The sequence below is a fragment of the Giraffa tippelskirchi genome, chromosome 2, assembly GCF_054371585.1.
Source record: "Giraffa tippelskirchi isolate mGirTip1 chromosome 2, T2T-mGirTip1v1.2.pri, whole genome shotgun sequence".
NCBI classification, from domain to species: Eukaryota; Metazoa; Chordata; class Mammalia; order Artiodactyla; family Giraffidae; genus Giraffa; species Giraffa tippelskirchi.
The window spans coordinates 236288024-236300897 of record NC_137276.1 but is presented as its reverse complement, the minus strand read 5'-3'; the positions used below and the strand labels follow the sequence as shown (position 1 = coordinate 236300897).

The window sequence follows — 12874 nt, the reverse complement described above, 5'->3', positions numbered from 1 at the left end:
GCATTATGTCATGTTTTCAGTCTATCTCTGTTTACTTCCATTACATTGATTTAATAAAACAGCAATAATAACTTCTTAAGATTTTAAGAGGCAGGAGAACCTGAATTTTGAGCCTGTTTTAGCTTTTAATATTTGAAGCAAAATCATCCATCTACCAAAACAGATTCTTTGCCTTTTATAGCTTAGAGCTGTAATGAAGACAATACATCATTTTTTGGAATAATTGCTTGAATTACTATTCCCTATGAATGGCCCACTTGGGCTGATAGCACTGGTAGAAATGGAGGTTTCTTCCCCAATTCTCAGTTATATTTTGCATATATCAGTGATTATAGCAATATGATAAGTTCCTCTAAATATAAAGCTGGAATATTTAATAAAAAGAGAAATGATGATGAAAATCAACCCAGAGTCCACACATGGGAGGCAAGGTGTACTATTTTTTTATTTATTTATTGGCCGCACCGCACAGCTTGGGGATCGAACCTAGGCCCACGGCCGTGAACATATGGAGTCGTAACCACTGGGGCCTCCAGGGAGTTCCCATGGTGTGCTGTCGGGAAGGACTCACTGACCTACCATCCTCAGCTCTCGGTTCGATAGCATCAAAGCTGTCTCTTCCTTGTGGCCGCAAAGCATTTGGCTCCCTTACTGCCCACTCTCAGCCGGTGCGCATGAGGTATCTAGCCAAGGGAGAAACACTCATCTCGGGTGGGCGATAAGAAACTGCAAAATGGTGACAACATCACCTTGTACCAGGCTGATTCCCCACCTCTCCCTTGAAAGATTGTCCTTAGTGTCTGGTGGTGGCCACAGCTTCTTCAAGAAGCGTTTGGATCTTAGCAACACTGGGTGTGCTGGCTTGCAATATGCTAAATCAGCTGCTTCATTCTAAGAAATGACTGCAGCTCTCAGTGCCGCCTAACTTGAGCGTTATAATTCAGTGAAACAGGACACGTAAGCTGCTCAGCCCAGGGTTCAGTCTGAACTCAGCTATCATTACTTATCATTATGACCCCTTTTATTGATTATATTGATTACGTTGTTAAACTCACAACTGGTTTAAAATTGAACGTAAATAACATTTAGATCATTTTTCTTTCAAACCTTTTTCTTGAAGTGGTAACACTTTATATACGTGTGAAGTGAAGTGAAAGTTGCTCAGTCATGTCCGGCTCTTTGCGGCCCCATGGACTATATAGTCCATGGAATTCTCCAGGCCAGAACACTGGAGTGGGTAGCCTTTCCCTCCTCCAGGGGATTTTCCCAACCCAGGGATAGAACCCAGGTCTCCCACATTGCAGGTGGATTCTTTACCAGCTGAGCCACCAGAGAGGCTTATATATGTATCTCCAACTATTTTCTCATTGTAAATATACATATATATAGGGCTTCCCAGGTGGCACAGTAGTAAGAATCCACCTGCCAATGCAGGAGACACAAGAGACTGAGGTTTGATCCCTGGGTCAGAAAGGTCCCCTGGGGTAGGAAATGGCAAATCACTCCAGTATTCTTGCTTGGAAAATCCCATAGACAGAGGAACGAGGCAGGCTATAGTCCATGGGGTTGCTATACATATATATATATATATATAATAATATATATATATATATTTGGATATTTCTTTTTTTCTACAGTTGCATATGATGTTTTCTTAGCGTCACTCTTTCTAGTCGCCACTAAGCAACTAGTGTTTTTCTAGAATTTTTTTTTTGGTGGGCATCTGTACCACCTGGCTTCTGGGATCTTAGTTTCCCGACCAGGGATTGAATCCAGGCCCTCAGCAGTGAAAGCACCAATTCCTAACTACTAGACCCCAGGAAATTTCCCTAGAAGCTGTTTCAAAATAAACTTTGCTTTTATAAGCCTTCATGGTATCAGAAGTAGTAATGAATAATAATTTGACCCCAAAACTAGTCATGTAGAGTGTGAAAATCATCCATTTCGGGCCTTGAATCTAAACCACATCACAACATTAGAAAGTGTTTTCCCCCTTTCAGAGTTTGTGGCCGGGTGCAGAAAAGAGAGGTAGACTCACAGCTGGTTGGGTTCTGTCCTAAGATGTTCTTCATTTCGTTGGACCTTCAGCACACCCTGTGCCTCTCTGTATTGGGGGAAAGTTCAGCGCTCCTCAGCAGTGCAGAGTCTCATTGGCTAACATGGTTTTCCTTCTCGCCCGCTGCAGTGGAAATGGATAGTCTCTCGGAGCTGTCCCAGCAAGGTGCCAACCACGTCAGCTTCGGCCAGCAGCCCGTCCCAGGGAGCACGGCGGAGCAGCCCCCCTCGCCTGCCCAGCTGTCCCACAGCAGCCAGCCCTCCGTGCGGACCCCGCTTCCCAACCTGCACCCCGGGCTGGTGTCGACGCCCATCAGCCCTCAACTGGTCAACCAGCAGCTGGTGATGGCCCAGCTGCTGAACCAGCAGTATGCAGTGAACAGACTTCTAGCCCAGCAGTCCTTAAACCAACAGTACTTGAACCACCCTCCCCCCGTCAGTAGGTCTATGAATAAACCTTTGGAGCAGCAGGTGTCCACCAACACAGAGGTGTCTTCCGAAATCTACCAGTGGGTACGTGATGAACTGAAACGGGCAGGAATCTCCCAGGCAGTATTTGCACGCGTGGCTTTTAACAGAACTCAGGTCAGTTTTGTTCATTTGAACATGGTTCTGCTTTGTCTTGCTCTTCTTCATTAGTCCTGGCTGTGCTAACCTTTATTCTTCCGCTCTGTCCAGTGTGAACATTCTCTCCGCTCACCATGTCCTCCTATTGTCTGTTCCTGGCGGTGCCTGCATTTAAGTACTTCTCTCCTTAGCACAAACCTTTCCTACCCAGCGAAGGCTGTGTGCAGATGGATCCTGATTCGGGGGCCTTGAGAGAATGAATGTCAAAGATATTTCAAGTTGACATTACCTATGCTTTTACCTAACGGACTCATAGAGTGTTTGTAGCCGAGGGAGAAAGGTTTCAGGACTTGGTCAAGGCCACTGGTAGGACTCCAGGCTTCTGGCTGACCGGCTTCCTTTCCTAGACCAGGGATCAGCCAGACCTTTTCTGTAACATGCCATTCAGTAAAGATTTTAGGTTTTGAGGGCATAGTAGCCATAGAAGCAAATGCATGGATGTGGGTATGGTGTTTCAGTAAAGCTGTTTATAAAACAGGCCCCAGAGTAGGTAGGCCTTCAGTTGAGACTTCTCACTGAGTTTTGCCTACACCCCTTGTGTTCACACCTTTGTCCTCCTGGGCAAATTCCTGTGAAGATACTATCAGCAGGGAGGATATTTAGCAGGACTCCAGAGGGTGATCCAGGGGAAGGCCTAAAATAAACACTTTTGAAAACTCCTAAACAAATAGTGAATGAGAGGATTTTTTTTTTTTTCCTTTTTTTGGCAATTGGTGCAATGTATATAGTGTTTATTTCTGGCCCAGGCACACACAGGCACACACACACCAAAAAATAACCCAGAAGAACCTGTAACTCTGATTATCAGTGAGGACATTATGTCTTTTAACTTTCTTGTTCTGCCACTGTTATTTCTTTTGTCGTTTTTTTTTTTTTAAGCCTGAGTCATACTTTCCTTTCATATTTAAGTTATTCTGTTTATTACATGAATATAAGAATAAAATCCTGGTACAAAAATATCTAGTATTAATTCCTTGCTGGCAGAGTTTCCATACCTAGGAGAATCCCAGCTGTGACTTATTTTTGGCTCGCCTTCGCTGGATTGAAAGTTAGGAGGCCTTACAAAACCTTTAACTCGGTGTTTGTTTTTGGGTTCTTTAACTTGTTTTTGTACATCATTTGTCTGTGTTTAAAGGGGTGGTTCAAAAGTTTTTTCTCGGGTTGCAAAATTGTAAGCTTTTGCCTAGTTTTATATCTTTAACTTAAACATGTATTCATTATTACCTGGCAAATTTAATCTGACACCCCTATTCAGTTGGAGGGTCATTATTTTAGAAAGGTAAAATAAAGTGAACAGATGAAAGAATCAAGTCAACCTTCTTGATACTCCCATTTCTGGCAGCGTCATTACTTTTATAAATAGCAGTTAACAACCAATAGTTCTCGGTACTGGGCAAAAACCAGGCAGGTCTCTGCATAAAAGTTCAATAAGATGCTTGTTGAACTGAATTGAATGCCCACAAAGATAGCATTGACATGGACACAAATGACTCACAGATTCACTGGTAAGCATCTTGGAAGTTGAGCAAATTGTTATTTCTTAAAGGACCAAGGAAAGCGTGTTTTATATGGTGAAGAGTGTCCAGCTAAAGGAGAAAAGGGTTAAGTCACCACCCATTGGGGCATTTTTTTCATCTTTGGGGCTGTCATGTCCCAGGCATCACCCTGGAGAGGGACCATTTGTTCTTCTTGGGTTTTCACATGGACAGATTCCATAGATGTCAGTAGGATTTGTTCCTGGAAAAAAGGTGGAGCTCTCCCTTTTTTATACCCTATCAATCTCTCCAAAAAGATAGCTATTTCTGTGGTTAACATCGAAAACAGTGACTTAATGTTTTTGAGGGAGAGAGGGGAATGAAGTCTGGGTATAGCTTGATATCCATCTCTTTATTAATAATAGCCAGTTGAGAAACAGTCATTTCTGAAAAATTGTCTGGAGCCCCCAGTGACAGAGGGGTTTGGTTTTAAACCTTTATATTGGTAATTGGGATTCCTCCGTCGAAATGGGTGTTGGCCATGTTTGTAGCTGTCTGATTTCAATGAGAGTGATTTTTTAATGTGTATTTAAGGATCCACTTTTGGGGAATTTGCTTTAGAGCATGCAAGCATGCGTGTCTTTTCGGTGGTCATACTGCAACGCCGCGCTCACGCACGCGCACACACACAGCTGCATTTATTTTAATGATTATACATTCATAAGCGTGCGTGTAGTGTGTTTATTTCAAAGTGTATGCATTTCAATAAAAGCAGGTGCAGCGTGAGAGTGTATGGTGTGTGTGCGGAGGACGAAAATACGCACGCTAATGCATATGTATAGAGCAGGGGCTCTGCAGAGCTAGACCATGCACACGCTGTGTGCACTTATTACAGTGTGCAGTTCCAGCTCCAGGATTAAAAAACAATTAATGCAAAGTTCTATGATGTGGTCGGATAGGGACACTGACCCCCTGTAAACAGAACGTGAAAACATTCATATAATAGATAATGGTATTGTGAGCTGAGACTGTTTAAGCCATTGACAGCTCTGTACAACTCTAAAATCCTGGATCTCTTGTTTTGACTCTGCTTTGGAGAATTTTCTCATCATATTAATTGGGTCTCCTAATTTAAAATCTATCCCTCTCTTAAGATGTTCATGTATCACTTTTTTTAAAAGGTCTAAAAACAAAAAGGTTTTAAAAAGTCTACCTTTTCTGAAAGTTTGTTTCGAAATTGATATAATTTCTTGTTTTGAGGACTTCTCTACCTTCTAAATTTAGGGGCATATGTTCTTTAATTGCTAGTGAAGATACCAGCTCTTAGCATCTGCCATTCATTCAGTTATGCCTACTTGATGTCTTTTTAATGGAAACCCATGGCTAAAATTAATTGCTGAAGCTTCTAGACTTATACATTTCAAGTCACTTCTCTGTATTATTGTTATTTAAAGGTCATTATAGAAGGAAATACATTCTTTAGTGCCTCCCCCCTTTTAAAAAATTTAACCCAGAGTTTAACTCTGATCCCATCCAGTGGCTTTTTTTCTGCCCCCCTCTGCTTGTCTTTGGCACACTTTGTTTTCCAGTAAAATAAAGAATGAAGATGGATTATTCAAAACTGATAACAGTAATGGACCATCATGTAATGTTTTATTGAATTTGAGTCCTGTAAATTATGTGGTAGAGAGAAATTTGCCTGCTTAAGTATAACAGAAATTGCTACTGTGTTCCTATAATTCTTCACAGTGTAATTTAAGAAAAGTCCACTCTCCATATCACTATTGAATAAAAGGTAAAAAGGTGCTATTACCCCAACGTGACAGCTCCGGTTTGGCCTCCCAAACGGCAGAGATAAATGTGTCTGCTTATAACTTGCTTGGCCTGAGGCCAGGGTAGTAGGTGGAGCTTGAAAGTAGTCTTTCACCTGGACATGTGATTAAAAATTCACCAAACAGCAAAGGCAGGTAGCCCTGAAGAATATGCTACATGTTTTATTTTTAGGAGGCGATTTCATCAAATCATATTTTTTCTTCTGAGGGCTTTGAAGTTCCATGAAGCTGATAAAAATCTATTTGAATCAGTGATTATGTTCAAAGAGGAGACGAACAGGAGGCCAGACAGGCCTTTGTTCAGATTGGCAGTCTCTTCGCTTATCTGCTGTTTTCAAGAATTCATAATTAGCTTTTGGAAGTACTGATAGTATTTATTGAAGGTTTTTCTTTCTTTTCCAATTACTAATGAATTTTACTTGTAAACTCTGGAATATAAAAAAGGTTTAGGAATTCATCAGCAAGTTCACTCTTTAATTGAAAACATTAGAATTCTCACAACTGTTGTGGAGTGACGACGCAGAATAATTTCACATTTTCATGTACAGACGACATACTGATCGATCTGATGACGCAAAGCACAGTGTAAAGCCCACATACTGATCGATCTGATGACACAAAGCACAATGTAAAGCGAGTTCTCATTTCCCATAAAATTGACATCCACGAGGTGCTGGTAACTCACTGTGTAACATACAAACTCCAGGTTCTTTTTGGAAAAACGAATGACTGATGATTTTAATTTTGTTCAACAAATTTATTGAGCACCTGTAGGGCACAGTATTGATGTGTTTTAGTCTTGGCGTTTCAGCGATAGTAAGCATGGTACACGATGACCGTGAGATGTTGTATTTTTAGCACAAAGAAGAGTTTTGATAAGAGATCTTTCTTACCGTCCACCATGAGGGATTACTACCAATGGCCTTGACCTAATGTGACAGTCTGAGCTAGATTTTCAACCATGAGAAACGGGAAACAAGACCATATACATGTTGAATTCATAAACGCAGCTGCTCAAGTCACAGCAGCGTGAATAGGACCAAAATGCACATTCCCACTTTGTAAGTCTAGTGGCAGGCATTTTGCGTCCGGAATTTTCTCAAGTGACATCATTTTTTTGAAAGTAATTAACACATTCTAATCAAAACATTTTCTAATAATATTTTCAAGCGTTTCCACCAGGGGGCACTCCCCTCATTGAAAGCCTGAGCCAAAAAAAAAAAAAAAACCCGGAGGTTTTGTAAAACACCTGAGACTGTCTACACTGGCTGCTTTAGAGCTCTTGGAATCTCCCAGGATTTGAGATATCAGTCTAGACCTTCCAACACATCCCAGGCAGAAAACCCGTACTTGCTCTTGTTAGAATAATTAAGTGAAAATAAAATGCTTTGCCCCGAAAACACTTTATATGCTCAGATGGGACATCATGCCAACCTCAAAATGTGGTTAGAGAAATTTCTAAATTCTCTCCCAGGTGAGCTGCTGTTACTTTAAGCTGCACAGGAATGACTCAGTCTCGTGTTAACAAGCCTTGATACCGTTACATGTGTTTTCCTGTGTTGGCTTTCTCACCGTGGTTCTCTAGTGGAAAGAAAGAATATTTTGTTGAGATGGCTGAATACCTAATTCAAATTTCCCGAATATAATAGCATCCTAAATGTTTATAGGATCTCTTTTGATCTAAAATTATTTGTTGAACTGTAGTTGATTTATGATGTCATGTTAGTTCAGATGTGTAGCACAGTGATTCAGTTTTTATATATGTGTGTATATGCACACATACATATATGAATATACACACACATGTGTATACACACATACACACACGTGTACACACACATTCATATGTGTGTATATTCTTTTTTCAGACTCCTTTCCCTTATCACCAAACATTGAGTATAGTTCCCTGTGCTGTGCACTGCGCACTGGGTCCTTGTTTATATTTCATGTCTATATATATTTATTTTTATATGTGTTATTTATATATGGCAATGTGTATGTATTAATCGCAGTCTCCTAACTTATCCCTTCCTCCTTCCTCTTTGGTAACTGTAAGTTTATTTTCTAAGTCTGTGAGTCTGTTTCTGTTTTGTAAGTAAGTTCATTTGTGTCATATTTTAGATCCCACACGTAAGCAGTATTATGCTGTATTAGTCTTTGTCCGACTTCACTTAGTATAATTTCTAGGTCCATCCATGTTGCCACAAAGTTTTTTTAAATTACTGAACAGTTACTGCATATAAACATCTCATAAAGTGCCACATAACTTCTCACTGAAGGCTTACTTTGCGTAAATTAATAATTACCATTAGAATTTTCCCATGGGAAGCATAACTTGTTCTTAAGTTTCTGTCACCTGTTTGTAATTTTTTCCTTTTATGCTCCAAATACGTATAATCCATTTAGTAAATATTTTTCAAACATGTGGCAGGCGTTGTTCTGGGATAATATTAAAGCGTATTAGATTATTCTACTTGAGGAATTTATAACATTGTATTTATATCTACTATACGTTAATATCTCTTTCCCTATAGTTAAGATAGACTGCTTTACCAAGTACGTCTTTTAGTATCTTTAAAATTCTTTATCCCCATTTGGTGGGCAAGACTGGAAAGCAGGGGCTTTTTATTTTTTTTATTTTTTTTAACACCTATTTTAAAGATTGTTTCTGAGACCTGCATTTTTTGGTTTCAACACGACATATCAAAAACCCAGTCAATCTAATTAGTTGGCCTTGTGCAAATTAAATAGCTGGGTGATTGACTGCCTGTTTGACTAGATTTTACTTAAATTGACTGGGTGTTTTGCTTTTGTGTAAACACAGTTGCAACATTACTTGTCAGTGTTGTGAATGAAAGGACACATACCCTTCCTTCATTCTTCAGTCACCTTTCTTAGGGTGAAGCTGGCTTCCCTTGTGGGGACCAAGGGAGAAACTAAAATGTACTCTTGAGCCCTCTGAGCCTGTTGGAGGTTCTTTTTAACAACAGTCTATAGATCATTTTTAAAGTAGACACTGCTTTTATATTGCATGTACCCAGCTGTTATCTTGAGGCAATAGGCCACATTATCCGTGAGGAATTGGGGAAAAAACCAGGTTTGTGCTTCTAGGAAACCATGAAAAAACCCCAGTGTTTAACCCCGGGGCTTGGTTGTTTTGACACTTGACCTCCCTGCCCCAAGTGTACCCCATTGTCATTTTTTCAGGGTTTATCAGAAAGTGACATTTGCACATTATAAAGAGGTCTTGACAACATTTTATCTGGAGCCATATTGTGATGAACTGATTTGTAGAAAGCAAACATGACTTGGCATTCCATGCATTATTTTATGTAGAAGATTGAAGAGGTAGGGGCTACTCAGCCCTTACCAAATGGGCAGGAAATGTTTCCAACCCTTGTATTTCATATAATCCCTTAAAGAGAATTGTGGAAAACCACCCACTTAAAAAAAAACATTCTTCCAAAAATTAAAGTGTTGACAGTCTCCGTTATTGGGGAGGAACACCTGGAAGGAGCCTGCATCTCTTCTAGCACTAATGAAAATATTGGAATATATTGAATATATATTGAATATCATGAAATGTGATGATTACAGAATTTGATAATATTCTTTTTCATGGCGTACTATAATGGTATTCTGCAATGTGGAAAAGGGGTTATGTATCTCATGTAAAGGGTGGTTTGTGAATTCAGAATTTCAGCCTGTTACTGGGTGGTGTATAGCAGGCTTGGGGGTTGTCAGGATAGTCTCCTTAAGTGGTAAATAGAATCACTTGTCATTGACTCCAGTAGTTTGAAAACCAAGGAATAATGTAAAATTATTGCCTATGAAAACCTCGTATCCATCTTAGATGATGGCTTACTGATACTCTTTCCTAGTATGTTACGATTCCTTTTCGAGTCTTGTCTTTGTAAACCCTGCTTCTCTCGAAATGGCTTTGTATCTTTACATATTGGGCTGTTGGCATCCCACTGCCTTTGTGTAGGCGGCTTGAGAGCTGTACAGTTCAGCGCTGTTGTATTCTAAGCGTTTCATTTATTCTTAACTCGCCTCAATCCTCACTCTGTGAAAGATTTCATGGCAAGTTAAGCTACTCAAAGGAAGGAGACCAATTAGGCAGTTGCAGTTTATGTTATGTGTAAAGCAGACGCTTAATAAAATTAAGAACACAATTGAGTCTCTCTTCTCCACCACTTCAATTGTAACTAATATATTCCTATGTAGAATTAATGCTTCTGACTGTTCATTTTCTGAACAGAGTGGAGACGAAAAGGCAGGAACCCCACGGACGGGCAGAGCCCGGGACCAGCTCACTCTGTGCCATTCATTTCCGCAGGGCTTGCTTTCAGAAATCCTCCGAAAGGAAGAGGACCCCAAGACTGCATCCCAGTCTTTGCTGGTAAACCTTCGGGCTATGCAGAATTTCTTGCAGTTACCGGAAGCTGAGAGAGATCGAATTTACCAGGATGAAAGGGAAAGGAGCTTGAATGCAGCCTCGGCGATGGGTCCTGCCCCCCTGATAAGCACACCGCCCAGCCGCCCTCCCCAGGTGAAGCTCTTTCCTCCTCTTCCTTTTCTGCTTTTGGTTTTTGTTTTTGTTTTTTAAAAAAGCCTAAGGAAGAATCTCCATTTGAAAATAGAAAGATTGATGCTTAGGGAGATTTTTTAAGGAATAGTAATTCATAGTTGCTTGAAGAGAATTTGGTCTGAACTCACCAATTCTGGTTTAAAAACAATAAGCTACTAATTAGATAGGAAAAATCACTCTGCATTGCTTCATTTTGGGGGTGAAGAGTGATCTTTAAATGGACTATTTGGCCCTACTACTATTAAGTAAAAAAGTGTTTTAAACTCAATAGGAAAAAAGTAATGAAGTCCATTTTATCCCTACCAGTTTTAGAACCACCATTTGAATAGTAAATAAATAAAAATAAATAAATAATTCCATTTGTTTTATGCTTTCCAATACGAACTGCAGCTGGTACCAATTACATATCATCTCGTTTGTAATCTTTCATAATTAAGTTTAATACAATCCTTAAAGGCAGCTTTAAATGGACTGATACAGAATTCCATCCATATTCCCAGAAATGGGCACATTCTCTATTTTCCACATGTTTGCACTTTTTAGAAAAGTCACCTTCCTTGATTATTTTTTAAATCAAGTTTAAAAGCTGGCCTTATAACTATTATAAAAATTCAGGAAGTTAATTTCAGCACAAACTATTAGATATGAGAGTGGATTAGACTTAAAATCTTTAAGGAAGTGTATTTCTTACACATTTAATTTTTGTTTTGTGCAGTTCTTAAAAATAAGGTCAGCTAAAATGACAAAAAGTGCATATGGAATATTAATTTAAAGTACTTATGTAACATAATGTCATAATGAAGTTATCTCTTAATGTTAATTTCATCCATAGTAAAAAATAGCCATTCATTTCCAAGTATAGAAATAAAGTTCATTCAACACTAGAAATGAAACTGCCACAGAAACCCCATAAACGAGAAATAGATACAATATTACAGCCACTTGTGGAGGGTCTTAAGCTGCGTATTGTGATCTTCTGAAATGATTACTTTCTAGAAACGTCACAAAAGTCCATTTTCTCCATTTTATTCAATGAAAATCAATTTGGTTTTGATGTCTGTAGGAGGAGAGTAAGGAAGGCATTGCTGTAATTGTGAGTAGGAAAGACATATGTCTAGCAGAAAAGAATGGCTCCCATATACATTCATACATATCCATCTCCTGCAGATACACGTATTGAATTTGATCTGTCAAGGCTTCTCTAAAATACTCCTTACAAATAAGAACGAGGAATTCTTTATATACATATATGACATTTGTAAGAGTGATTAAATGAAAACTACTCTCCTTTGGACTTGACTGAACACTCAGTTCGTGGTGTTCAGAGTTAGTTTGCGTACCATCGTTAATTTCGCTGCCGCCGCTGTCATTGCAAGGCCTCTGGGCAGAGTTATTGTACTTATCGCTTAATCTGCAATACTAGCAAAAGAAGGACTTACTTAAGACCAGTGTGAATTTAATTGTTGAGTTTCTTTCTTCTTTTTTTAAAAATCTGTTCAAATATTTGACTTAGTAGTTCCCTAATATAGCTTTTGTTTTCTAGGATTTTAATGCTTTTATTTGCTTTTCAAATGTGATCCTGCTCTCTTATTTATTCATCAACCGTTTTCTTTAGCCAAAGTAACATTAATTCTTAATTGTGACACTTATTTTGGTGTACTAGTAAGACACTCAGATTGCTTTCCTATATGTATATCTGAAGACTATCTCTGATGACAAGTTGGGTTAGAAAATATAATTTATTTTGGCCTGAATTACTGATGAACTGGTTGAGCCACCCTCAGCTGATATGTTAGTTCTCAAGAGAAGTTGAGACTAAGCCTTTTAGCTTGGATATTTAGCCAAAGGTGAATGTATTTGGGCACAGTAGTTCTTAGTGAAGCTCTTTCAAAGAAAAAACATTTTTATTTACACAACAGTATTGTCCATCTAATAAAACTCTGAAATGATTCTGATATGTGTGAATAATTTTATTTCACTGCTTCATATAAATCTTCAAGGTATCTTCCGTGCTTCATTGGATGTACCTCACTGAGAATCCCTTTTCATTCCCTAATTTTATCATACCAGACCTCGCAGCCAGTGTGTTCACCTTTTACCCTTTGGCAATGATGCAATGAATTAAATTTGGGGGAATTTTTAATGTATTAAATGTATTATCAGTGTAAAATGAGTACTTTGTATTTAGAAAAACAGGCTATAGAGCAGTTGCGTTAGTACTGTCTTGGAGCAGTTGAAATCCACTGCTTACACTGGAGCCAGTACCACATGTAAGGTTTTCATGTGCTTATTTA

At 39.0% G+C, this 12874-nt stretch overlaps 1 protein-coding gene across 8 annotated transcripts in view; it reads left to right on the top strand.

The window, feature by feature from the left end:
• Positions 1-12874, top strand: part of SATB1 (SATB homeobox 1) — a 102503-nt gene that overhangs the window by 48277 nt on the left and 41352 nt on the right. For all 8 annotated transcript variants that reach the window (XM_081573376.1, XM_081573370.1, XM_081573373.1 and 5 more), the window contains 2 exons: positions 2186-2640; positions 10329-10541. In XM_081573376.1, the coding sequence (XP_081429502.1) occupies positions 2186-2640; positions 10329-10541 (668 nt within the window). The remainder of the gene's footprint in view (positions 1-2185; positions 2641-10328; positions 10542-12874) is intronic.